General features: G+C 49.5%; 1 protein-coding gene across 1 annotated transcript in view; it reads right to left on the reverse strand.

The window, feature by feature from the left end:
• Positions 1-763: 763 nt before the first annotated feature.
• Positions 764-24161, reverse strand: part of LOC145339342 (protein arginine N-methyltransferase 8-like) — a 53253-nt gene continuing 29855 nt past the window's right edge. Inside the window, exons 4-10 of the mRNA XM_080183773.1 lie at positions 21835-21898; positions 19831-19973; positions 18755-18842; positions 15742-15857; positions 13655-13805; positions 11321-11442; positions 764-1903 (exon numbers count right to left, since the gene is read on the reverse strand). Of these exons, the coding sequence (XP_080039899.1) occupies positions 1820-1903; positions 11321-11442; positions 13655-13805; positions 15742-15857; positions 18755-18842; positions 19831-19973; positions 21835-21898 (768 nt within the window). The 3' untranslated portion in view covers positions 764-1819. The remainder of the gene's footprint in view (positions 1904-11320; positions 11443-13654; positions 13806-15741; positions 15858-18754; positions 18843-19830; positions 19974-21834; positions 21899-24161) is intronic.

Below are 24161 nucleotides of genomic sequence, written 5' to 3' on the forward strand. Positions count from 1 at the left end.
TCCGCTCAGACAGTGACCCGAGGCTGACATTCTACCCCTCAGCTGGGTGTTGCTACCAGCCAGCTGCTATAAGACAATTTATTGTGGTTAAATTAAGGGGGACTTATGTAGTTTCAAGGAGAACACCATTACTTGAGAATTACCCTCCAAGTCACATACCTGAATTAGAAATATATCTTTCTTTCCTTCACTGTCAAAAAACAACCCAGCACGGGAAACAGGCCCTTTGGCCCAACGAGCCCACGCCACCTTAACAACGTGTTTTTCCTCCTCCATCCTTGACCCATGTCTATGCTTATGGTACCCCCATTGGAAACCAGATTAAGGGGAGAATAATTTAGGAACAATTTGTTACACCAATCAGCCTAAGAGCACATCTTTGGGGTGTGGGAGGAAACCAGAGCACCCAGAGAAAACCCACGCAACCACAGGGAGAATGCGCAAACTCCCACAGACACCGGCCCAAATCCATATATCCGCACAGCAAACAGTGATAGTCACTGAGCTGTCGTGTTGCCCATCTGCTGGTCCAGTTTAAGCGTACACTAACGACGCAAAGTACTAGGCTACTCTCGAAACTTCCAAGAGCAGCCCACGCACGACCCACCGCGTGTACGCCCCTCGTTAGACAACAAGGTGTCGCCGGGTCAAAATCCTGGAACTCCCTCCCTAACGGCACTGTGGGTGTACCTACACCTCGGGGACTGCAGCGGTTCAAGAAAACAGCACTACCAACAAATAAAAACGGAAATACCACCCGTCGTTTCGTTGGCCAATAAATAAATTTATAGCATTTTAAAAAAAGACGTAATTCTTTAACAAAATATATTAAGTAAGTTAAATGACATGACTCGAATAACACAGAACAAACATGAATGAGAAAGGTTACCACCCAACCTTTGGGCAATTTTTTTCCATTGCAGACACGTGCTGTGGTCACTTGGTTAAAACACACACACACACACAAAACACTGTCATTCTCGATTCAACACAGCAACACTAACCACAATCTCTTTCTTCTTTTTAATGCCAGATTCTATCAAGCAACACTTGCAACTTCACTGCGTTCGTTTACAGAAATGTGATAATTAGAAACAAATTAAATTCTATTTTTGTAACCTGCTGTTCATCAGTAACCAAATAATTTACATTCACAAAGTGCATTATACGTGAGAGAATCCCCTCGGCAAAATCAAAACTCAAGGTAAACATTCTGCCCTTTAACATTCAAAAGAAAGCGAGAACTGGGAGATTGAAGATGATTTGAACCTAATCTGAACCGAAAAGCATAAAAAAATAAGCGAGACGGACAAGTGTGTGACCAGTTCTCCCCCAGGGGATGGTGAGAGGAAATTCGCGGGATTTAATTTCTAAGGTTGCGCAGGACACTCGAGTCTTTTCTATTTCTAATCTTGGCAGACGTTGATTCTTTTGGCAAAAATAATTTCAGCAATTCTCACAAGCGGGTGGGAAACAGCCGTTAATATCTGTCTACATGTTAGGTTTCTCCTGGTATCCATTCTGTGAACTCTCCCTGCTAGAAACAGCCAGGCTCTTAAAACAAATAACAGCTTCGCTCAGCAGTGCCAGTCGAGTTCCAGTTGCCGGGACACATTGTCCCGGTGGCGGTACCCAGTGCTGGTTCAATGGAGGGTACCGCTTTGCAATCAAATGGTAGAAAAGGACCCAAGCGGCTTCATCTCGATTTGCAGGAAGGTTGTTGGCTGCAGGATTTCATTGTCTTTAATATTTGTTAAGTCTAGAATCACTTCAAGTGTGACGTCCGGCTCCGGGATGTGACAGTTCCACTGGAGGACTCTTAACGCATTTTGTAATCATGGGATAGAGACGCTTCGCACAGCTGGCCTCTGAAATCCAGCTGCAGGGTGAAATCCAGATCACGCTGCCAAAACAAAAACCAAATTAAGATTCTTTATCTCATCCAATGTAATTATTACAGAACCGCAAAATTGAGTTTTATCCCTCCAATTGAAGCTAAACGACAAGTCTGCGGCTTGTGGGGGGTTGGCAAGCGCGGTAGTGGGCAGTTGGGAAGGCAAATGCAATGTTAGCATTCACGTCTAGAATACAGGAGCAGGGATGTACTTCCGAGGCTGTACAAGGCTCTGGTCAGACCCCATTTGGAGTATTGTGAGCAGTTTTTGGGCCCCGTATCTAAGGAAGGATGTGCTGGCTTTGGAAAGGGTCCAGAGGAGGTTCACAAGAATGATCCCTGGAATGAAGAGCTTGTCGTATGAGAAACGGTTGAGGACTCTGGGTCTGTACTCATTGGAGTTTAGAAGGATGAGGGGGGGATCTTATTGAAACTTACAGGATACTGCGAGACCTGGATAGAGAAGATGTGGAGAGGATGTTTCACTAGTAGGAAAAACTAGAACCAGAGGGGGCACAACCTCAGGCTGAAGGGACGATCCTTTAAAACAGAGATGGGGAGGGATTTCTTCAGCCAGAGAGTGGGGTATCTATGGAACTCTTTGCCACAGAGAAGGCCGGGTCATTGAGTGTCTTTAAGACAGGGGTAGATAGGTTCCTGATTAAGAAGGGGATCAGGGGTTATGGGGAAAAGGCAGGAGAATGGGGATGAGTAAAATATCAGCCTTGATTGAATGGCGGAGCAGACTCGATGGGCCGAGTGGCCTAATTCTGCTTCCTATGTCTTATGGTCAGCTTGGTTGGCCAGGTGTGGTGTAGATTAACAGAGACAATGTTGGTTTAAGCCCCCAAAACCGGCATTGGTAATTCATAAAGGCTTATATCACCTCGCCTTGTCTTGAGCTTGATGTAGAGAGTGGCAGCGGGCTGGAAAAGCCATGATGAAGGTATAGATGCAATGGGATGAGTGTGTCTTTAGTGCTGGATATTGACTATGCAGACTCAATGGGCTGAAGGGCCTTTCCTACACTGTACGACTCTATAAAGCTACCGGTCCCAGCGATGGCCTTCTCTGCCGAATTGTCCGGGAAATGGAAACAAAAATATTGGAAGGGGACAGGTCCCAGTGGTGAGGGAGACCATCCCACCAGCAACTTAGTTCTTTAAGCAACGACGTACCGTTTTAAATGATTCACAACAGTAAAAATAGAACCCCTCTCCTCCAACCTCCATCACCCACTGCCCCTCAGCCCACCCACGCCCAGCACTGCCTCCTGCCACTGTCCAGGTATGACCCTCTTCGCCACCGCCCCCCCCCCCCAATCCCAGACTGATGCAGCCCCCCCAGACTGATGAACCCCCCCCCCCCCCCCCCGTCACTCCTCTCCTGATACGTTTATTCACCATTTCTGGTATCATTCTGATTTACCACCACCACCACCCCCCCCCCCCCCCCCCCCCATGCTGCTGTAGCTCTTTTACAAATAATTTGGTGACCAGGATTGGACTCAGAGGCTGGAATTTTACCGGCACGCCCACCCCGATTCCGGGGGTTGGAGGAGGCTCGGAGAAAGGCATTCTCCTCAGGCGGGATCGTGCGAACTCTGGGTGAACCTGCCAGTAAAATTCCACCGAATATTGCGGACACGGGCGGCACAGTGGGTTAGCACTGCTGCCTCACTGCTCCAGGGACCGGGGGTTCGATTCCCGGCTTGGGTCTATGTGGAGTCTGCACATTCTCCCCGTGTCTGCGTGGGTTTCCTCCGGGCGCTCCGGTTTCCTCCCACAGTCTGAAAGACAGGCTGGTTAGGGTGCATTGACCCAAACAGGCGCCGGAGTTAAGCGACTAGGGGAATTTCACAGTAACTTCATTGTTAATGTAAGCCTAATTGTGACTAACGAATAAATCTGTACTTTTGTGTGGACTGACACTTTTTTTTTGTTAACTGCCATCCAAATCTCCAGTGTCCATCAGGCCCTTGCTTCTGATTAAAAAATACAAAGTGAGAACATGAAAAACATAGAGAGACCCGCGGCATTAACTCTCATGTTTATCTCTGATAACATTGTTCTGACAGTTTGCACTCTCCACAGGCAGTTGCTATCTATCCCTGGCACCCTGACCTTGGTCTCGGGGTGGGGGTGGGTCATTGTTCTCCTAAATCATTTCCAATCTAATTACTCCCTCGGTCTTTGCCAAAATCTCTTCCGTTGCTTCACAACCGCGCCGTTAGTTTTCTCACGGGCTTTGGTTCTCCCTTCTGTCCAAGGCAGTTACCATCCCTCACTTAAGCTTTCTTCCCAATCGCTGCTTCCCTCCTTCCCAGATTCCGGAGAGATCCATTTTTTTGTCATAATTCAGTCCCGAAAGGTTAAAATCTCGGTAAATCCAGCAAGGATGGCAAGGCACTCAACTCTCAGAGTCAGGATTGGTCTCCTTATCTGAGGAAGGATATTCTTGCTCTATATAAATTGATTTATTAGGCACAATTAGGCTTACATTAACGCTGCAATGAAGTTGCTGTGAAATTCCCCTAGTTGCCACACTCCGGCACCTGTTCGGGTCAATGCACCCTAACCAGCATGTCTCTCAGACTGTGGGAGGAAACCAGAGCCCCCGGAGAAAACCCACACAGACACGGGGAGAACATGAGAAGAGAATGAGGATAGCGTTATGCTGAGACTTAGAATCCCTACGGTGCAGAAGGAGGCCATTCAGCCCATCAAGTCTGCACCCACCACAATCCCATCCTGGCCCTATTCCCATAACCCCACATATTTACCCTGCTAATCCCCCTGACACTAATTTAGCACGGCCAACCAACCTAACCCGCACATCTTTCGACTGTGGGAGGAAACCGGAGCACCCGGAGGAAACCCACGCAGACATGGGGAGAATGTGCAAACTCCACACAGACAGCGACCCGAGGCTGGAATTGGCCCTGGGTCCCTGGCGCTGAGAGGCAGCAGTGCTAATCACTGTACCGTCCTATATGGGACACAGGGAGGGTTTAGGTTGTTGGGATGGTGGGACTGGTACAAGGAGAGGAGACGGTTCGGATTATATTCACTGGAGTTCAGAAGAATGGGGTAGTATGAGAGAGTAGCTCAGTGATAATATCACTGGATTTATCTAATAATGTCTGTGATACCCTCCACATGACCAGAAGGACGTGGGGGCCTTGGAGAGAGTACAGAAAAGGTTCACCAGGATGTTGCCTGGTATGGAGGGTATTAACTATGAGGAGAGATTGAATAAACTGGGATTGTTCTCTAAGACGGAGGCTGAGAGGAAGACCTGATAGAAGTTTATAAAATTATGAGCGGTGTAGATAGGATAAACAGTTGGAAGCTTTTTCCCTGGGCAGAAATGACAATTACAAGGGGGGGCAAGTTCAAGGTAAGGAGGGCAAGGTTCAGTGGAGATGTGCATAAGAACATAAGAAATAGGGGCAGGAGTAGGCCATCTAGCCCTTCGAGCCTGCCCCGCCATTCAATAAGATCATGGCTGATCTGAAGTGGATTAGTTCCACTTTCCCGCTTTCTCCCCATAACCCTTAACTCCCCTGTCTATCAAAAACCTATCTAACCGTGACTTAAATATATTTAGCGAGGCAGCCTCCACCACTTCAACGGGCAGAGAATTCCAGAGATTCACCACCCTTTGAGTGAAGAAGTTCCTCCTCAACTCCGTTCTAAACCGCCCCCCCTTTATCTTGAGGCTGTGCCTTCTAGTCCTGTTGTCCTTTCTGAGAGGGAAGAATCTCTCTACCTCTACCCTATCCATCCCTTTCATTATCTTATACGCCTCTATAAGATCCCCCCTCATCCTTCTAAACTCCAACGAGTACAGACCCAGTCTATTTAGTCTCTCTTCATAGTCCAACCCCCTCATCTCCGGTATCAGCCTAGTGAACCTCCTCTGCACTCCCTCCAAGGCCAAAATATCCTTGTGCAAGTGCGGTGACCAAAACTGCACACAGTACTCCAGCTGCGGCCTCACCAGTGCCCTGTACAGTTGCAGGGAAGTTTTTTTACGCAGAGGGTGGTGGGGTTCTGGAATGCACTGCCAAGTGAGGTGGTCGAGGCAGACACGTTAGTGACATTTAAGTCTTACCTGGATAGACAGATGAACAGAGGTGGAATAGAGGGATACAGGTGGTTGGTTAGATAGGTCAATGTGATTGGCGCAGGGTTGGAGGACCTTTGTAGATACAAGTTCTGGAATTTCCCCCTCCAAATATCGATCTGTTTAATTTGAGGAAAGGTTGTGACTGGCGAGAGGTGTTTCAGAAATTTGTTATTACTTTGTCTCCGAATTTTTCTGTCTTTGTGACGGGAATGTCAAATCTGCCGGCACCAAGTAATCCAAACAGTCGGAACTACAACAGCTGCCTTTATTTATTGTGACAAATGGAACCACTTCCTGGCTGTCTGTCTCAGTAAACGGACTGTCGGTGGATTGCCTCAATAATCCGACAGCAATCACTCGCTGCAGAAAGGAAGATTCACCGCTCGCAAACATTCCACGGGAAATAAAGACCCAGGCGTGATATGATTTTGCAAACTTCACCAGATGGTTGTCTCTGGTCTAATCACCGAGTGAGTGGCGGCCTATCCGATCTTGATTAATGAGGGGATCAGGGGTTATGGGGAAAAGGCAGGAGAATGGGGATGGGAAAAATATCAGCCGTGATTGAATGGCGGGGCAGACTCGATGGGCCGAGTGGCCTAATCCTTTAGAACATAGGACACTACAGCACAAATAGGCCCTTCGGCCCACAAGTTGCGCCAATCATATCCCTGCCTACCAGGCCTATCTATAACCCTCAATCCCATTAAATCCCATGTACTCATCCAGAAATCTCTTAAAAGACCCCAGTGAGTTCACCTCCACCACCACCGACGGCAGCCGATTCCACTCACTCACCACCCTCTGAGTGAGAAACTTACCCCTGACATCTCCTCTGTATCTAAACCTGTGTCCTCTCGTAGTGACCATTTCAGCCCTGGGAAATAGCCTTTGAGAATCCACCCTATCTGTACCTCTCAACATTTTATAAACCTCTATCAGGTCACCTCTCAACCTTCGTCTCTCCAGGGAGAAGAGACTGAGGTCCCTCAACCTATCCTCATAAGGCATGTCTCCCAATCCAGGCAACATCCTTGTAAATCTCCTCTGCACCCTTTCTATGGCTTTCACATCCTTCCTGTAATGAGGTGACCAGAACTGAGCACAGTGACTCAGAGAGTAGTAAGGGTGTGGAATGCCCTGCCTGCCACAGTAATGGATTCACCAACAATAAGGGCATTTAAATGGTCATTGGATAAACATATGGATGATATTGGAATGGGGTAGGTTAGATGGGCTTTAGATTGGTTTCACAGGTCAGCACTTCTTCACTCAAAGGGTGGTGAATCTCTGGAACTCTCTGCCCGTTGAGGTGGTGGAGGCTGCCTCGCTAAATATATTTAAGACGCGGGTTGATAGGTTTTTGATAGACAGGGGAATTAAGGGTTATGGGGAGAAAATGGGAAAGTGGAACTGATCCACGACAGATCAGCCATGATCTTATTGAATGGCGGGGCAGGCTCGAAGGGCTAAATGGCCTACTCCTGCTCCTATTTCTTATGTTCTTACAACATCGAGGGCCGCAGGGCCTGTACTTCGCTGTAACGTTCTATGTTCTAATTCTACTTCTATGTCTTATAAATAACAGCCACACATAAGTCACAGCGCGATGGCTTAAATACAACAACTTATATTCATATAGCGCCTTTCACACAATGAAACATTCCACGCTGCTTCACAGGAGTATTACAGGGCAAAATCTAACACGATGGGGTGGATTTTCCAGCCTCGCTTGCCCCCAGACTGGAAAATCCTGCTCGAGGTCAATAGGCCCTTACATGGTCCTTGCCCCGCCCGCTACGTTCCCCGTGGTGGGGGCAGGACAGGATAATTCCACCCATTGTGTCACCAAAGGAGAGATGGGGGTCAGATAACCAAAAGGAATTTCCGTTATTTAATCATTCACGGGATGTGGGTCTCTCTGGCAAGGCCAGCATTTGTTACCCATTGCCCTATGAACTGTCCTGCTCAGGGGACAGTTCACATTGAATGAACCTCACTGTCGCGGATCTGGAGCCTCATTTTTGTTAGTTCATTCATGGAAGGCCAGCATTTATTGCCCATCGCTAATTGCCCGTGAGTGTCACACTTGGCCATGCCAGAGGACAGTTAAGAGTCACCCACATTGCTGTGGGTCTGGAGTCACGTGTAGGCCATGCATCTTTATCTTTTCATATCTTGCCTTATAGGAGAAAAGTAAGGCAGAGACAAAGCGAGATTGAGGGAGGGAATTCCAGAGCTCAGGACTCAGGCAACTGAAGGCACTGCCACCAAGGGTGGGGCTTTTACAACTGGAGATTATCAAGAGGACAGAACTAAATGGGCGCAGAGACCTTGGAGGGTGGTGGGGCTGGAGAGGAGTGAGACCAACAAAAATGTTGTCAATTACTAAGGATTAAGAGCCTGACATGAGGATGGCAGCATGGTGGCACAGTGGTTAGCACTGCTGCCTCACAGCATCAGGGACCCAGGTTCAATCCCCAGCTTGTGTGACTGTCTATGTGGAGTCTGCATGTTCTCCCCATATCTGCGTGGGTTTCCTCCGGGTGCTCCAGTTTCCTCCCACAATCCAAAGATGTGCAGGTTAGGTGGATTGGCCATGCTAAATTGCCCCTGAGTATCCCAAGACGTGTAGGTTAGGTGGATTGGCCGTGCTAAATTGCCCCTGAGTATCCCAAGACGTGTAGGTTAGGTGGATTGGCCGTGCTAAATTGCCCCTGAGTATCCCAAGACGTGTAGGTTAGGTGGACTGGCCGTGCTAAATTGCCCCTGAGTATCCCAAGACGTGTAGGTTAGGTGGATTGGCCATGCTAAGTTGCTGTTTAGTGCCCAGAAATGTGTAGATAAGGGGACCAACAGAGTAAATACGTAGGGTTAAAGAAATGACGTAGAGATGGGCCTGCGCAAGTTGCTCTGTCGGAGAATCGATGGAGATTTGATGGGCTGAATGGCCTCCTTCTGCACTGCAGGGATTCTATGATTATAAAATTATAATTATTCGAAGTAAATTACAAGGATGAGAGACTTTGCAAGTCGAGCACTAGCTGGGCCAGGCCCGGGTTACACACGAGTCATTGTACACCAGGTAGCTTCAACATATGGTAGGATGCAGAAAATAGGTCACTCAGGAATGACCTTGAGTTTTTGAGTTGGGCCCAGGTTCCCATTGAGAGGCTGGTCAGTAAGGGAGACACGCTGAGTCACAAAACGCTCGACAATCTCGCTGCAATGAAACCAAATAGCAAACCTCAACTAAAACCCAAAATACTCAGGGCTGCGACAGAATGAGCGTATAATTGGCAAGTGAATTTCAACATAGATAAATGTGAGGTATTGCAATTTGGCAAGAATAATCAGGAGGTTGGAAGTCGCGTAGAAATTCAGAATCTAAATGGGGAAGCAAAGGAATCTCTCGAGCACAGTTACATCACTCGCTAAAAATAGCAACCACAGGTTGACAAGGCCACAAAAAAATCAAGCCAAGCTCCAGGCCTCGTTTCACGAGGGTTAGAATTGAAATATGGAAATTTTAAAACACTTCTTTCACGGGATATGGGCATCGCTGGCTGGGCCAGTATTCATTTCCCGTGTCTAACTGCCCTTGAGCTCACTCGGCCATTTCAGAAAGCGGTTAAGAGTCACCCACGTTGCCGTGTGCGATACATGTCGGTTGGGATGCATCCTGCCCCTTTAAGATCTTAGTATCCCTACAGTGCAGGAGGAGGCCATTTGGCCCATCGAGCCTGCACCGACCACTGTCCCACCCAGGCCCTTTCCCTGTTACCCCACATATTTACCCTGCTAATCCCCCTGGCACTAAGGGGCAATTTAGCAAAGCCAATCCACCTAATCTGCATGTCTTTGGATTGTGGGAGGAAACCCACGCAGACATGGGGAGAATGTGCAGACTCCGCACAGACAGTGACCCAAGCCGGGAATCGAACCCAGGTCCCTGGCGCTGTGAGGCAGCAGTGCTAACCCACTGTGCCACCGTGTCGCCCATCTGACTACGTCAATCCCGTTTCCCAGCATTTGGCCCACAGCCCTGGAGGCTACGGTCGCGTAAGTGAATATCTAAATATTTCTTAAATGTTACGAGAGTTTCTGCTTTAACCACCCTTTCAGGCAAAGAGTTCCAGACTCCCACCACTGTCTGGGTGAAAAAGATTCTCCTCAACTCCCCTTTTAGCCTTCTCCCCCTCAGTGTAAACCCCGATTAGTGACCTCTCTACGAATGGAAAAGATGCCTCCATCCACTCCCTCATACACCTCGATCAGGTCCCCTCCTCTGCTCCCAGGAAAACAATCCCAACCTTTCCAATCTCTCCTCACAGCTCTGACCCTCCATCCCAGGCAGCAGCCCTGGTAAATCTCCCCTGCGTCCGGTCCACTGCGAACACATTCTTCCTAAATATTATTTCATCGCTGCTTCAACACCAGGACCGTTGCCGAATGTGTTATACCACAGCCCCGAAACTGAACTGGACTGGCCATAAAAATAGCTACCAGAGCAGGTCAGAGGCTGGGAATAACTCACCTCCCCCAGAGCCTGTCCACCATCTACAAGGTACAAGTCAGGAGTGTGATGGAATACTCCCCGCTTGCCTGAGTGTGGCTCCAACAACACTCAAGAAGCTCGACACCATCCGGGGCAAAGCAGCCCATTTCATTGGCACCCCATCCACAAACATTCACTCCCTCCACCACTGACAGGCAGTGGCAGCCGTGTGTACCATCTACAAGACACACTGCCTCGGCTCCTTCAGCAGCACCTTCTAAACCCACGACCACTACCATCTAGAAGGACAAAATCCCGGAACTCCTTCCCTAGCAGTACCCGAGAAAACACTACCACCTGCAACCTCCACTCCAAGCTGAACGATGGTTAGCACTGATGCCTCACAGCGCCAGGGACCTGGGTTCGATTCCCGGCTCGGGTCACGGTCTGTGCGGAGTTTGCACATTCTCCACGTCTCTGCGGGGGTTTCTTCCCTCTTCTAAAGACATGCAGGTTAGATCGATTGGCCATACTAAATTGCCTTCTAAGCCACTCACCATCCCAACTCGGAAATATATTGGCTGTTCCTTCACTGTCACTGGGTCAAAGTCTTGGAACTCCCTCCCTAACAGCACTGGGGGTGTACCTACACTGCAGGGACTGCAGCGATTCAAGAGGGCAGCTCACCACCACCATCTCAGGGGGCAATTAGGGATGGGCAGCAAGTGCTGGGCCCAAATCCTGTGAATGAATGTAAAGATATGTCTGTTGCGCTGAACTGTTTAGATTTAACTTACGTTATTTTTCGCATTGGGATTCATTGCTATGGTGCCACTAATTTCCTCTCCCTGTTTGACCGTCAGGTAGTCTTCTAAGTAAAACACAGTCTGTTTCCAGTGTGTATACGGAGCATCAGGAGCTGTGGAAAAATTACAAGTCAGCAATGTTACTCCCAGTCTTAGTAAACACTCTCCAAAAATGTTTCATAAATAATTAACTGCAATTTATTCAAACAGGCCAGAAATAGAAACAGGACATTTACAGCACAGAAGGACGCCTTTCAGACCATCCTACATATGCTAGCCAAAAAAGAGCGATCCCGCCAAATAACCCTTTCCAGCGCTCGGCCAATAGGTTTTTAACCGCGATGAGGATCCTGCCTCTCCCACCCTTTCAGAGAGTGGGTTCCCATCACCCTCTGGGTGAAAAAAAAACTCTCCTCAACTCCCTTTAATCCTTTCTGCCAATTAATTTATCCACGACCCCTGACCTCTCTACTAATGGGAATATGTCCCTCCCAGCCAGGCTGGTTAGGCGTCTCAAAACCACCCGTGATGCTACTATGCCTTTAAGAAATGTATTTTTATCATACTTCTTGTAAGGGGTATGTTTAAAATTCAGCTCTGTTTTACATGGTGCCAGTTTGTCTGGGTACCAGACAGCTCAGATGTTGACAATACGGGATAATGCCTGATTGCAGCTAAAGGTATATTTGTTTAAATGGAGTTGATGCATTTGTGTTTACTAGGGTTTTTCTTGGGGTTTCAGAGTAGGGTTTTGATTAGGTTGACCAACAAGAAACAGAGTTGTGTGCTAATGGGAGGAGCTAAGCTTGCAGGGATGATACACAGTTTCTCTTTTATTTTAAAACAATCAGGTTTTGCGTGATCCCAAAAGAAACAAGAGGTGCCCCTCTGTCTCGCTCTCTCCGAAGGCTGTTGTTTGGGGCTGTCTGAAGGCAGGTCTTGCTCTGTCTCCCTCTCTCCCTCTCCAGAGGTATTTAAAAAGCTCAAGGACTGTTAACAAGTACAAGCACATAAGCCTGTTTATTGTGAACTGATTTTGAAGAGGGGTTTTAAATCTGTAAGAAGAATTTGCTTGAATTAGAACTCATAGGGATAGGTTAGCAGCTAAGATTTTTCTCTTTTCGTATTAAAGCATTGTTCAAATGTTAAATGTTAAGCTAATTCATTTGTTGTAGTTAAACTGTATGGTTAAATAAAGTTTGTTTTGACAAAAGCTTTCCCGTGTGTCAACAGAATCACACTTGGAGTGAAACACCTTTTCCTTACACTATTGCCAACGTAGCAAATAGTTGGGGTCTGGTCTAACTCCTTAATATATCTTGGGATTTCGGCTCTCATGAGTCCTAACTTCTCCTATCTATCCACGTAACTGAAATTCCTCATCTCTGGAAACACTCTTGTGAATTCTTTTTACACTTTTTCTAATGTCTTGTATTTTCCTTAAACTGTGGCACTCAGAACTGGACACATTCCTGCAGCTGAGGTCTAAGCAGTGTTTTATACAAGTTCAATATAACTTTGCTCTTCTACTGTGTGGCCATATTAAACCGAGGATATTGGATACTTTATTCTCTCAACATGTCCTGCTACCTTCAATGACGTATACACAGAGACACCCAGGTTCCTTGGTACTGCACCCCTTTTTGTATTGTAACTGTTATTTTACATTGTGTCTCCAGGTTCCTCTTAACAAATGGAAGCCCAATCCATCACGCAAACCAACCTCCCATCCATTGTCTCTGTCTATACTTCCTGCTGCCTTGGAAAAGCAGCCAGCGTAATCAAGAACCCCACGCGCCCTGGACATTCTCTCTTCTACCTTCTCCCTTCGGGAAAAAGGTACAAAAGTCTGAGGTCACGTACTAACCAACTCAAGAACAGCTTCTTCCCTGCTGCCAACAGATTTTTGAATGGACCTACCTTGCATTAAGTTGATCTTTCTCTACACCCTAGCTATGACTGTAACACTTCAGCCTGCATTCTCTCCTTTCCTTCTCTATGAGTGGTATCCTTTGTCTGTATAGAGCACAGGAACAATACTTTTCATTGTATATTAATGTGTGTGACAATAATAAGTCAAATCAATATCAAAAAGGAATTCCAAATGGCAATTGGATATGGATTCGAAGGGGATTAACTGGCAGGATCCTGGGAGGAAAGCTGGAATGAGGGATTAAATTGGACAAGTCTCCGAAAGAACTGTATCGACACATGGTGCTATTGAATTCTGCGAATGGGCTTGAGAAAATATTCCGGTTTACCAGGATTCAGAGTTATCCACATTCCATTTCAGTTTGATTAAAGATAACAGTTGTTGAGGATTACCTGTAGAAAATCCAGTCTTTTTGTGGCATTTTGTAAACTCAATGTTAAAATAAGTGACCAAAGCGTGAACATACTCATTCCTCTGCACTTGCAGACAGAACGTGGAAATAAAGGACAGGTCCTCGGGCTTCACGTTGTAGATATCCACCTCCTGCATCAGGAAAGAGTTCAGTTATCAGCACCTCTCTCCAAACAGCAAACCAAACACTTTATCAGCATTTCAGCCCCAAATTACTGGGGGCCATTTGGAGGAAGGGGGTGGGTATAGATGGGTGGAGGGGGTGGGTATAGATGGGCGGAGGGGCGCTGGCCTAGGGAAGGGGCACAGGTGGCAGGGGGCAGATGTTCAGTGGGGTGTTCACATATGATGTGGGGCTGCTGGTGTTGGACTGGGGTAGGCAACAGTAAGAAGTCTCACAAAACCAGGGATGAAGTTCAACGGGTTTATTTGGTATTTCGAGACAAAGGGCTGGACAGTTGCTGTCAGCTCAGCGGGAGAAGAGAGGCTGAGGCTGGCACGAGGCCGTTGAGGGCCAGTCTGGGATACGAGAAGCTGATGTGCGGTGGTGGTGGGGCTGAGGGAGTGGGTGGGTGAGAGGGGGTTGAGTGCGCGAGAGAGGGTGGAGGTGGGTGGTTGAGAGAGGGGGTGGGTAGAGATGTGTGTGAGGGGGGGGGAAGGAGTGAGAGAGGGTGGGTGGGTGAGTGAGAGATTGGGGGGGGTGGGGGCGGCTGAGGTGGTGAGGGAGTGAGAGTGTAGGGGAAGGGGTGGGTGGTGGGGTGAGTGGGGGGTGGGTGGGGGAGGGTGTGAGGGAGTGGGAAGGGGGCGAGAGGGTGAAGGGGTGGGTGGATGAGAGAGACAGTGGGTGAGAGGGGGGGTGGGGAGAGAGGGGGTGGGGGAGGGGGGAGGATGTGAGGGAGTGGGGAGGGGTGAGAGGGTGAAGGGGTGGGTGGAGATGGTTGAGGTGGTGAGGGAGTGAGACTGTAGGGGAAGGGGTGGGTGATGGGGTAGGTGGGGGGGGTGGGTGATGGGGTAGGTGGGGAGGGTGGGTGATGGGGTAGGTGGGGGGGGTGGGTGATGGGGTAGGTGGGGGGGTGGGTGATGGGGTAGGTGGGGAGGGTGGGTGATGGGGTAGGTGGGGAGGGTGGGTGATGGGGTAGGTGGGGGGGTGGGTGATGGGGTAGGTGGGGGGGTGGGTGATGGGGTAGGTGGGGGGGGTGGGTGATGGGGTAGGTGGGGGGGTGGGTGATGGGGTAGGTGGGGGGGTGGGTGATGGGGTAGGTGGGGGGTGGATGGGGGAGGGGGGTGTAAGGGAGTGGGGAGGGGTGAGAGGGTGAAGGGGTGGGTGGGTGAGAGAGGGGGTGGGTGGGTGAGAGTGGATGTGGGTGAGAGAGGGGGTGGGTGAGAGAGGGGGTGGGCGAGAGAGGGGGTGGGTGGGCGTGTGGGTGACTGGGTGGGGGGAGGGGGTCTACTGCTCCTCATGGAGTTCAGATGGACAGGACTGACAGTGACGTCTCCAAGCCCCTCGGCCCCTCTCTCCACAGCCTGTCGCAGAGGCCATGCCGGGGGTGAAATGCATGATGGGAAGGTGGTGACCTCAGCCTGACGGAAACCCCCCCCCACCCACCCACCCACCCCGACCCCTGACCCCCCAGCCGCCATTCCTACTGGAGAGAGGGGTTCAAACCCGAGTCTGAGCTGGAAGTGGGGCTTGGGCATTTCTTACTGAAAGCTCTGATCAGATCTATAGCGATCGAGCAGGTGGTTAAACATTCCCGTGTGTTTTTGCTGATCCAACATGGCGGATGCTAGATTCCCAGCATCCCGGCCAATCACATTGGAGCTGAGTAACAAGCCAGGGGCACGTGGCTCCACTTCCCAACTCTTGGGATTTTGTTTTTATTTGGGATTAGGAAATAAATCCCCGGCCAGGATCGTTCCCCAGATTCCTATCCCGATACCCAGGGGAGGGGGGAATAGGGCAGCGGGTACGGGGTTGGCACAGATCTAACTGATTGCATTCATGTCATGTCTTGCCACAAGCAAAGTGAATCTGATGGGGTTGGGGTTGGGGGGGGCCTCACCGTACCTTGATGAGACAGGCATTGGTAACAACTTGTTTAGGATCCACAATATCCACGAGAGGCTCCTTAATGGCGACATTCCTGATACACGTCATGTCGAACCCATAAACATTTTCCCACCCTAAAGGAGAGAAACAGATCCGGAAAATCAACTCCAACTGTCCAAGTCAAGGGATCAAACACCAACTCACTGGCACATGGGGAGTGGGAGGGGAGTGGGAGGGGTGGGGGGTGGGGGGCGCAGGGAGACTGTATCGGAGGGAGTGAACCACACGTGGATGGGAGAGAGTACGTGAGGGGCGGGGAGAGTGGGTGAGGGGGGTGACGAGGGGGGTGAGGGGGGGGGAGTGTGGGTGAGGGGATGACAGGGGAGAGTGGGTGGGTGAGGGGTAGAGTCGGTGAGGCGGGGGGGAGAGTGGGTGAGGGGGGGTGTGGGTGAAGGAGGCGATTGGGTGAGCGGGTAGGCAGAGAGGAGTTGGGGGGAGAGTGGGCGAGGGCGGCGAGTGGGCAAGGGGGAGAGAGAGGGTGAAGAGTGGGCTTGGGGGAGAGTAGGTGAGTGGAGGGTTGTTGAGAAGTGAAGGGGGAGATGGGGTGCGGGGGGAGAATGGATAGGTGAAGGGGGTGAGGGTTGTGGGTGGGAAGCATAGGTGAAGGGGGTGAGTGGGCGAATGGGGGGGGTGAGGGGATGTGGGGAGAAGGGGAGAGTGTGAGAGGGGGAGAGTGGGAAAGTGGGTGAGGGGAGGCGGATGGGTAGGGAATGAGGAGCTCACTGATTGGGGAACTTTTTCAGCACCAACTGCTGAATTTCCAATTTGCTTCCCACATCTGGTGGCCACTCTGTCCATTTCCACGGCCAGTAATTCCCGGGACGGGTCACTAGTCTATCGCCAGGGGGGTTATAGCAGCAGGGGCACCACTCCCCATCGAGTGTGGCTGTCCAGGCTCTCTCCCACCCGCCACTGGAGCGTTTGGAAGGAATTACAGGGTGACACTCAACCTGTTTGGCCGCATTGTGAACTTTCCTTGGCCACCACGTCCCGGGGATGGGATTCGAAGGCAGAGCCTTCCAGCTCAGAGGCAGGAGTGCTAACCACTGCACCACAACCAGAGCCTTCCGGCTCAGAGGCAGGAGTGCTATCCACTGCACCACAACCAGAGCCTTCCGGCTCAGAGGCAGAGTGCTATCCACTGCACCACAACCAACCGCTCAAATACCCTGGTTCATACAACAGTGACTATCATTGTAAAGTGTCCGATTGACTCGAAATCATCTGGGAAGCTTTGAACGGAATTGCAAACTCTCTCTTTCACCATTCGGGTCTGCATCTGGTGCTGTGGGGGATGGGGTGGGGGGGGCCTTTAATAATGAGAGTTCCCCCTATTAAAGACTGAGATAGGGAGGGTTTCTCTCAGACGGTTGCCAGTGTGTGAATATGTTCCAAGCTGTGTTAGATTTCTGACCTACTCGGGTGTCACACACTGAGGAGGGGGGGGGGGGGGGGGGGGGGGGAGGAGTTGGGGGCGGGGGAGGGCACAGGAAAGTGGAGTTGAGGTCAGAATCAGATCAGCCATGATCTTATCCAGTGGCATAGCAGGCCAGATGGGCCGAATGGCGGTGAGCTTGTGGGAAAGGAGCCAAGCGGAGGGACGGGGGGTGGGGACGGGGGGGGTGGGGTGGGGGCGGGGGGTGGGGGGACAGGGGTGGGGGTGGGGGGGTGGGCGGGGGGAACGGGGGACCGGGGGGGGGGGGTGGGGCGGTGGTGGTGGGAGACGGACAGTGTTTCTGCAATCGCTCTTACCCACCTGCCAGGGTCGTGTACCTCCCCCCCTGGGGTGGGGGATTAAACCTGACCCTCAGGCAGCTCTGAGTGATCAGAATGTAAACCAGTGGTGAAACCGCGGCGTGGGCTGATCTGGCACTGTGTGTACAAAATATCTTGGGGGGGGGGGGGGGAGGGGGGTGGGGGGAGCTTCGCTGGCATGGTGGGAGCCTGATCGAACGCAGACCACCCCCCCCCAGAGCTCGGGGCGTCGCTTTTAATGGGTGCCCCCAACCTGCACTTAAAAAAAATGCAACCCCCACCCCCCCTCCCCACCAGCCCACCCCTCCCATCTCTACAGATACAGGGAACATCCCCTCCCATCTCCGTGGTTACAGGGAACCCCCTCTCCCCCCAAAACAGGCACCAGGGCAATACCCCGCCCCCCCCCCCCAACCCCCCAATGGATATGGGGAACACCCCTCCTTCCCGAATGGAGCCCCCACCCCAACCCCCCGCAGAGGCTGGCCCCAGCCTTGCTCCCTGCTCTTCCCCTCGGCTGTGACACTCTGGGGCAGCGACAAGGCAGTGCTAAGGTGCCGGGGGCACTGCCCTGGCATGTCCCCCCCCACCCCCCTTGGTGGGGGTGGGGAGGATCGGGGTGGGGGGGCTACCCTTACCTGTGTGCCCCCCCCAGCCGGTTCCCTGCCACACATTTTTGAAAAGCAGTTGTAAACCTCGTTGATGTGACAATGACAAGGAGGTGGGGTGGGGTGGGGTGGGGTGGGAGGGGGGAACAGGGAAGCCCGCTAATTATATTAAAATTTATTGAAACGAGGTCCCGCCCATTCTCTCACCGGCGAGGAGCTGGAAAATCAAATCGGAAAATGAGATCTCATAGAGTCATAGAAGCCTACAGTGCAGAAAGAGGCCCTTCGGCCCATCGAGTCTGTACTGATCACAATCCCACCCAGGCCCTATTCCCGTTTGCCTGAGCTGGTCCCCCTGACACTAAAGGGGCAACTTAGCACGGGCAATCTACCCAACCTGCGCCTCTTTGGACCGTGAGAGAAAACCGGAGGAAACCCACGCAGACACGGGGAGAACGTGCAAACTCCACACAGACAGTGAGCCGAGCCGGGGAACCGAACCCAGGGTAACCTGGCGCTGCGAGGCAGCAGTGCTAACCACTGCGCCACCCCGTAGGAGAATGGAACACAGGAAGGTGTGAATGCACAACCTTCAGACGTGATCTTACAGTGGATTTTGAAGTCCTTGTACTGTCGATCTTCAATCGCAACGATGTACAGTGTGGCTCGGTCTGGGAACATCAGCCCTCCCGGTTTCTGTTGGTGAATTTTGGGGAAATGGATCTCGTAATCTATTCACCTGATAAAGACATCACATTTTGAACTGCACGTACAAAGCAGAACCCAACCCGCAACCCTTGCACACTTTCACCGTTAGCTACTCAACTATCACATCCCAGATTTCACTCGTTGAGGGACCCCCCCCCCCCCCCCCCCACAGGCCTCAGCCACGGCACTGACAACGCTTCCCGTTGTTCGCCTGCCTTTCAGATTGGGAAGATAGATCCCTGTTGGCAAAGAAGCCCAGGGGATTTCTCCCAGTATCCTGGCCAACATTCATCCCTCAATCAACATCACGTAAAAGCATATCAGCTGTTTGTGGGATCTTCCTGTGCATCCATTGGCTGCTGAATTTCCAATATTGCAAAACTTAGCGACATATTCCACGGGCTGAGACATCCCAAGGTTGGGAAAGGTGCTTTCATAGAGTCCCTACAGCGCAGAAGAGGCCATTCAGCCCATCAGGTCCGCACTGACTCTCTGACAGAATATCTCACACAGGCTCTCTTTCCCACCCTATTCCCATAACCCACACATCTCCCATGGCTAATCCTTCTAGCCTCAATACCTTGGGACACTAAGGGGGCAATTTAGCACGGCCAATCCACCTAACCTGCACATCTTTGGACACTAAGGGGGCAATTTAGCACGGCCAATCCACCTAACCTGCACATCTTTGGACACTAAGGGGGCAATTTAGCATGGCCAATCCACCTAACCTGCACATCTTTGGACACTAAGGGGAAATTTAGCATGGCCAATCCATCTAATTTACACATCTTTGGACTCCTTTGCCCATCTTTATAAATTCAAGGCTTTCTATTTGTGTCCAAGGCTGAAATTCTCTGTCAAATTTGCCTGCTTTCATTTTGCATTTTATGGTAAGACATCAAAACTCAACACTTCTATGGGGAATGGGACAGTAACGGTCTGTTCTGGGGAATGTTAGATTCCGTGCACTTACCAGCCACTTATCTCGGGCGAAAATGACCGTGTTGAGCATTGATTCGTAGAAAAGGCTGTAACCCATCCATTCACTGATGATAATGTCGACTTTATCCACCGGCAGTTCAACCTCCTCCACTTTCCCATTAAATATTGTGATTACTGCAAAACGCAACAATTCTCTGATTAATCCTCAAAGCACTTTTTAAAACTTTAATCATTTATTCTTTCACGTATCGTTGGCTGGGCCAACACTTGTTGCCCATCCCTTAATTACCCTGGAACTGAGTGTCTCCGTCAGTATTCCAGAGGGCAGTTAAGAGGCAACCACATTGCTGTGGCTCTGGAGTCACATGTAGGCCAGACAGGGTAAGGACGGCAGATTTCCTTCCCTAAAGGGACATTAGTGAATTAGATGGGTTTTTCCAACAATCGACACTGGTTTCATGGTCATTGTTATTGAGACCACGTCTCAATCCCAGATTTTATTCATTAGTTTTACGGTGGGATTTGAACCCGTGTCCCCAGAGCGTCAGCTAGAATCACTAAATTACTGATCCAATCACATCACCATCACACCACCATCTCCCCCACGCCTCAGCCCTAATACAGAATGTACTCTTCAGAATCCTTACAGCGATCGGCAATACAGGGCGGTGGAATTTGATGGTTATGGAGGGGCTGGAAAACACGGTGAGCCATAGATTGACTTTGGCGGGACAGGAAAATCCCGCCGGAGCCAGACAGCCGTAAAATTCCGCCCTGAAGAATACGGACACCGACAGGTTCCTATTAAATATAACCTTAATTAAAAATCAGTTCCTCAATCAGACACAACCAGACTTCCTGTGAGACAAAGAGTGAAATTTTCCAGTCATTCCCACCCCGAGTCTGGAAATTCCTGCCCAAGGTCAATGGGGCTTTAACAGGTTCATCAAATTATGTGTCCCACCCACAGACATTCCCGCAGCCGACGGGACTGGAAAATTTACTCCAAAGATTGTTTTTCAATTTAAAAATCAACTTCTCCCCTCAAAATGTTTACTGACAAAATACATTATTTAAAATATTTAAATTTTAGAAGGGAAATATCTCAAATTAATCTTTTTATTTATTCATTCGTGGGTATGGGTGTCATTTACAATACTTTTCCCTGTATACTAATAAATGTGACAGTAATAAATCAAATTTATTGCCCATTTCGAATCAGCCACATTGCTGTGGCTCTGGAATCACACGTAGGCCAGACCAGGTAAGGACGGCAGATTTCCTTCCCTGAGGGATATTAGTGAATTAGGTGGGATTTTCCCCGATAATTGATATCAGTGTTTCCGGAGTTGAGGGGGTTGAACTATGAGGAGAGGCTGAATAAACTAGGCTTGTACTCGTTAGAGTTTAGAAGAATGAGGGGAGATCTCATTGAGACGTATAAGATGATGAATGGGATGGATAGAATAGAGGTGGAGAGACTCTTCCCGCTCAGACAGGACAGTAGGACTAGGGGGCACAGCCTCAAGATAAAGCGGGGGGGCGGTTTAGAACGGAGTTGAGGAGGAACTTCTTCACTCAAAGGGTGGTGAATCTCTGGAATTCTCTGCCCGTTGAAGTGGTGGAGGCTGCCTCGCTAAATATTTTTAAGACGCGGGTTGATGAGTTTTTGATAAGCGAGGGGATTAAGGGTTATGGGGAGAGGGTGGGAATGTGGAACTGAGCCACGACAGATCAGCCATGATCTTATTGAATGGCGGGGCAGGCTCGAAGGGCTAGTTGGCCTACTCCTGCTCCTATTTCTTATGTTTATGTTCAGTGGTTCTTGATTCCAGATTTTTTTAAATTGAATTCAGATTCCACCATCTGCTGTTGTGGGATTCGAACCCAGAACGTTAGCTGTGTTTCCAGATTAACGGTCTAGCAATAATACCACTAGGCCATTGCCTTCTGGTCAATGCAAGGAAATCCTTTGGTTATTTCAACGCATAGCGTGTAATGTATTTGTAAATGTGGAATTGTTCGGGTCGCTTACTATTGTCCAAGTGGTTTGCTTTGATAATCTTCTCTGAATAGTCGGAGATACTCGAACATTCAATCTGGAGCATTAAAAAGAAACACAAAGTGAGGACAGTCGGGCAGTGAAATGCCCCCTCGGCGTTGCATTTATTTTAGCGCAGGTTCATTTCCTCCGAGACTTTAGAGATAACTTACTCATTCCCACAGCCACACAAGAGTTATTTTTAAACTCTGTAATCATCACTCTGCCGTTAGCGAGCGTGAGTAAAATCAGGGCGACATCCGTAGCCCCAACCCGGTGCAGTCTGCCCGAGTTTATGTGCAGCAGGCATGTTGGAAGAGACAGGAACAGATGCAGGTTGACAGAAATAGCGCCATCAAAGACATCCAGCCTTTCCAGCCAGGCTTTTAAAGGAATTAATGTTCCAGTATCCCCCTCATGCTCAGAAACCATTTTCACACCTCTGAGTAACACTTGTTTACCGCACTCTCCTCTTGCTTGCTTGCTATTTTAATTCACCGCCTTGTTCTCACACTCACATTGCTATCCTGGGCCTGCTGCGACGTTCCAGTGAGGGTAAACATGAGCTCGAGGAACGGTACCTCATCTCCTGATTAGACACCTTCCAGCTTCCTGGACTAAACATCGACTTCAACAGCTGAGGAGTGTGAACTTTGATCTCTGTTCTGTTTCTGTTCTTCCCTCTCACGTGCCAGACTCTCCCCAACTTTTACAGATACACCATAGAAAGCATTCTTTCTGGTTGTATCACAGCTTGGTACGGGCTCCTGCTCTGCCCAAAACCGCAAGGAACTACAAAATGTTATGAATGTAGCCCAATCCATCAGTCAAACCAGTCTCCCATCCATTGACTCTGTCTACACTTCCCGCTGCCTCGGCAAAGCAGCCAGTATAATTAAGGATCCCACGCATCCCGGACATTCTCTCTTCCATCTTCTTCCATTGGGAAAAAGATACAAAAGTCTGAGGTCACGTACTGACCAAGTCAAGAGCAGCTTTTTCCCTGCTGCTGTCAGACTTTTGAATGGACTCGCGTTAAGTCGATCTTTCTCTGCACCCTAGCTGTGACTGTAACACTACATTCTGCACTCTCTCCTTTCCTTCTCTATGAAAGGTATGTTTTGTCTGCATAGCACGCAAGAAACAATACTTCTCATTGAATGTTAATATATCTGACAATAATAAATCAAATCAAATCAGTCTGTATTTTGCTTTTATTCTTTCGAGCACAGTCATTCATTATTCTGCCACTAGAACTTACTAATGTTTTGTCCCTTCACCACAACCACTAACATACCATTTACCTTTTGGTCTGTGAAATCTTTGTCCCTGTCCTTCACCTTTTCCACATCTCCTTTGTGTTCTTCTTTCCTCCTCAGTGGATCAAAACCTACTGAGTTTCTACCTTCCTTCCCTTCCAAAGAACGGTTAGATTTGACTTGATTCTGTTCCCCTCTCCACAGACCAGCTGAGTGTTTCCAGCATTTCTGGTATCGTTCCCTCTCCCTCTGTAATTCTAAATACACCTGGAGTCATTTTCAAAAGAGAAAGTGCTGGAAAATCTCAGCAGGTCTGGCAGCATCTGTAAGGAGAGAAAAGAGCTGACGTTTCGAGTCCAGGTGACCCTTTGTCAAAGCTTTTATGCAGTTTTGAATTTTCACCATGGCATTGATACCTCTCGCTAGTTTCATTTATATCCTTATCACCCACTTTACAAGGTTTTTTTAAAGTTTATTTATTAGCGTCACAAGTAAGCTTACATTAATACTGCAATGAAGTTACTGTGAAAATCCCCTAGTCACCACACTCCAGTGTGCACTGAGGGAGAATTTAACATGGACCTAACCAGCACGTCTTTCTGACTCTCAAAACCTACATTCACCCCAAGTAGATGCAACCTTCACACAGACACATGTCACGGGGTCTAGATTAAGGGAAAGAGAATCAAGACATTAACAGAATCGTAGAATCCCTACAGTGCAGAAGGAGGCCATTCAGCCCATCAAGCCTTTCTCCCCAATCTCACCCAGGCCCTATCCCCCTAACTCCACATATTTACCCCGCTAATCTCTCTAACCTACACATCCTGGGACACTAAGGGGCAACTTAGCACGGCCAATCCACCCAACCCGCACATCTTTGGAGTGTGGGAGGGAACCACAGCACCCAGAGGAAACCCACGCAGACACAAGGAGAACGTGCAAACTCCACACAGACAGTAACCCAAGGACTGGAATTGAACCCAGGTCCCTGGAGCTGAGAGACAGCAGTGCTAGCATTGCCACTCCTTAGTTTGAAATGGGAGTGATTGAAATATGTGG

Source organism: Carcharhinus amblyrhynchos, unplaced genomic scaffold, assembly GCF_965287045.1.
Source record: "Carcharhinus amblyrhynchos unplaced genomic scaffold, sCarAmb.v2.hapA scaffold_410, whole genome shotgun sequence".
Taxonomy (NCBI): Eukaryota; Metazoa; Chordata; class Chondrichthyes; order Carcharhiniformes; family Carcharhinidae; genus Carcharhinus; species Carcharhinus amblyrhynchos.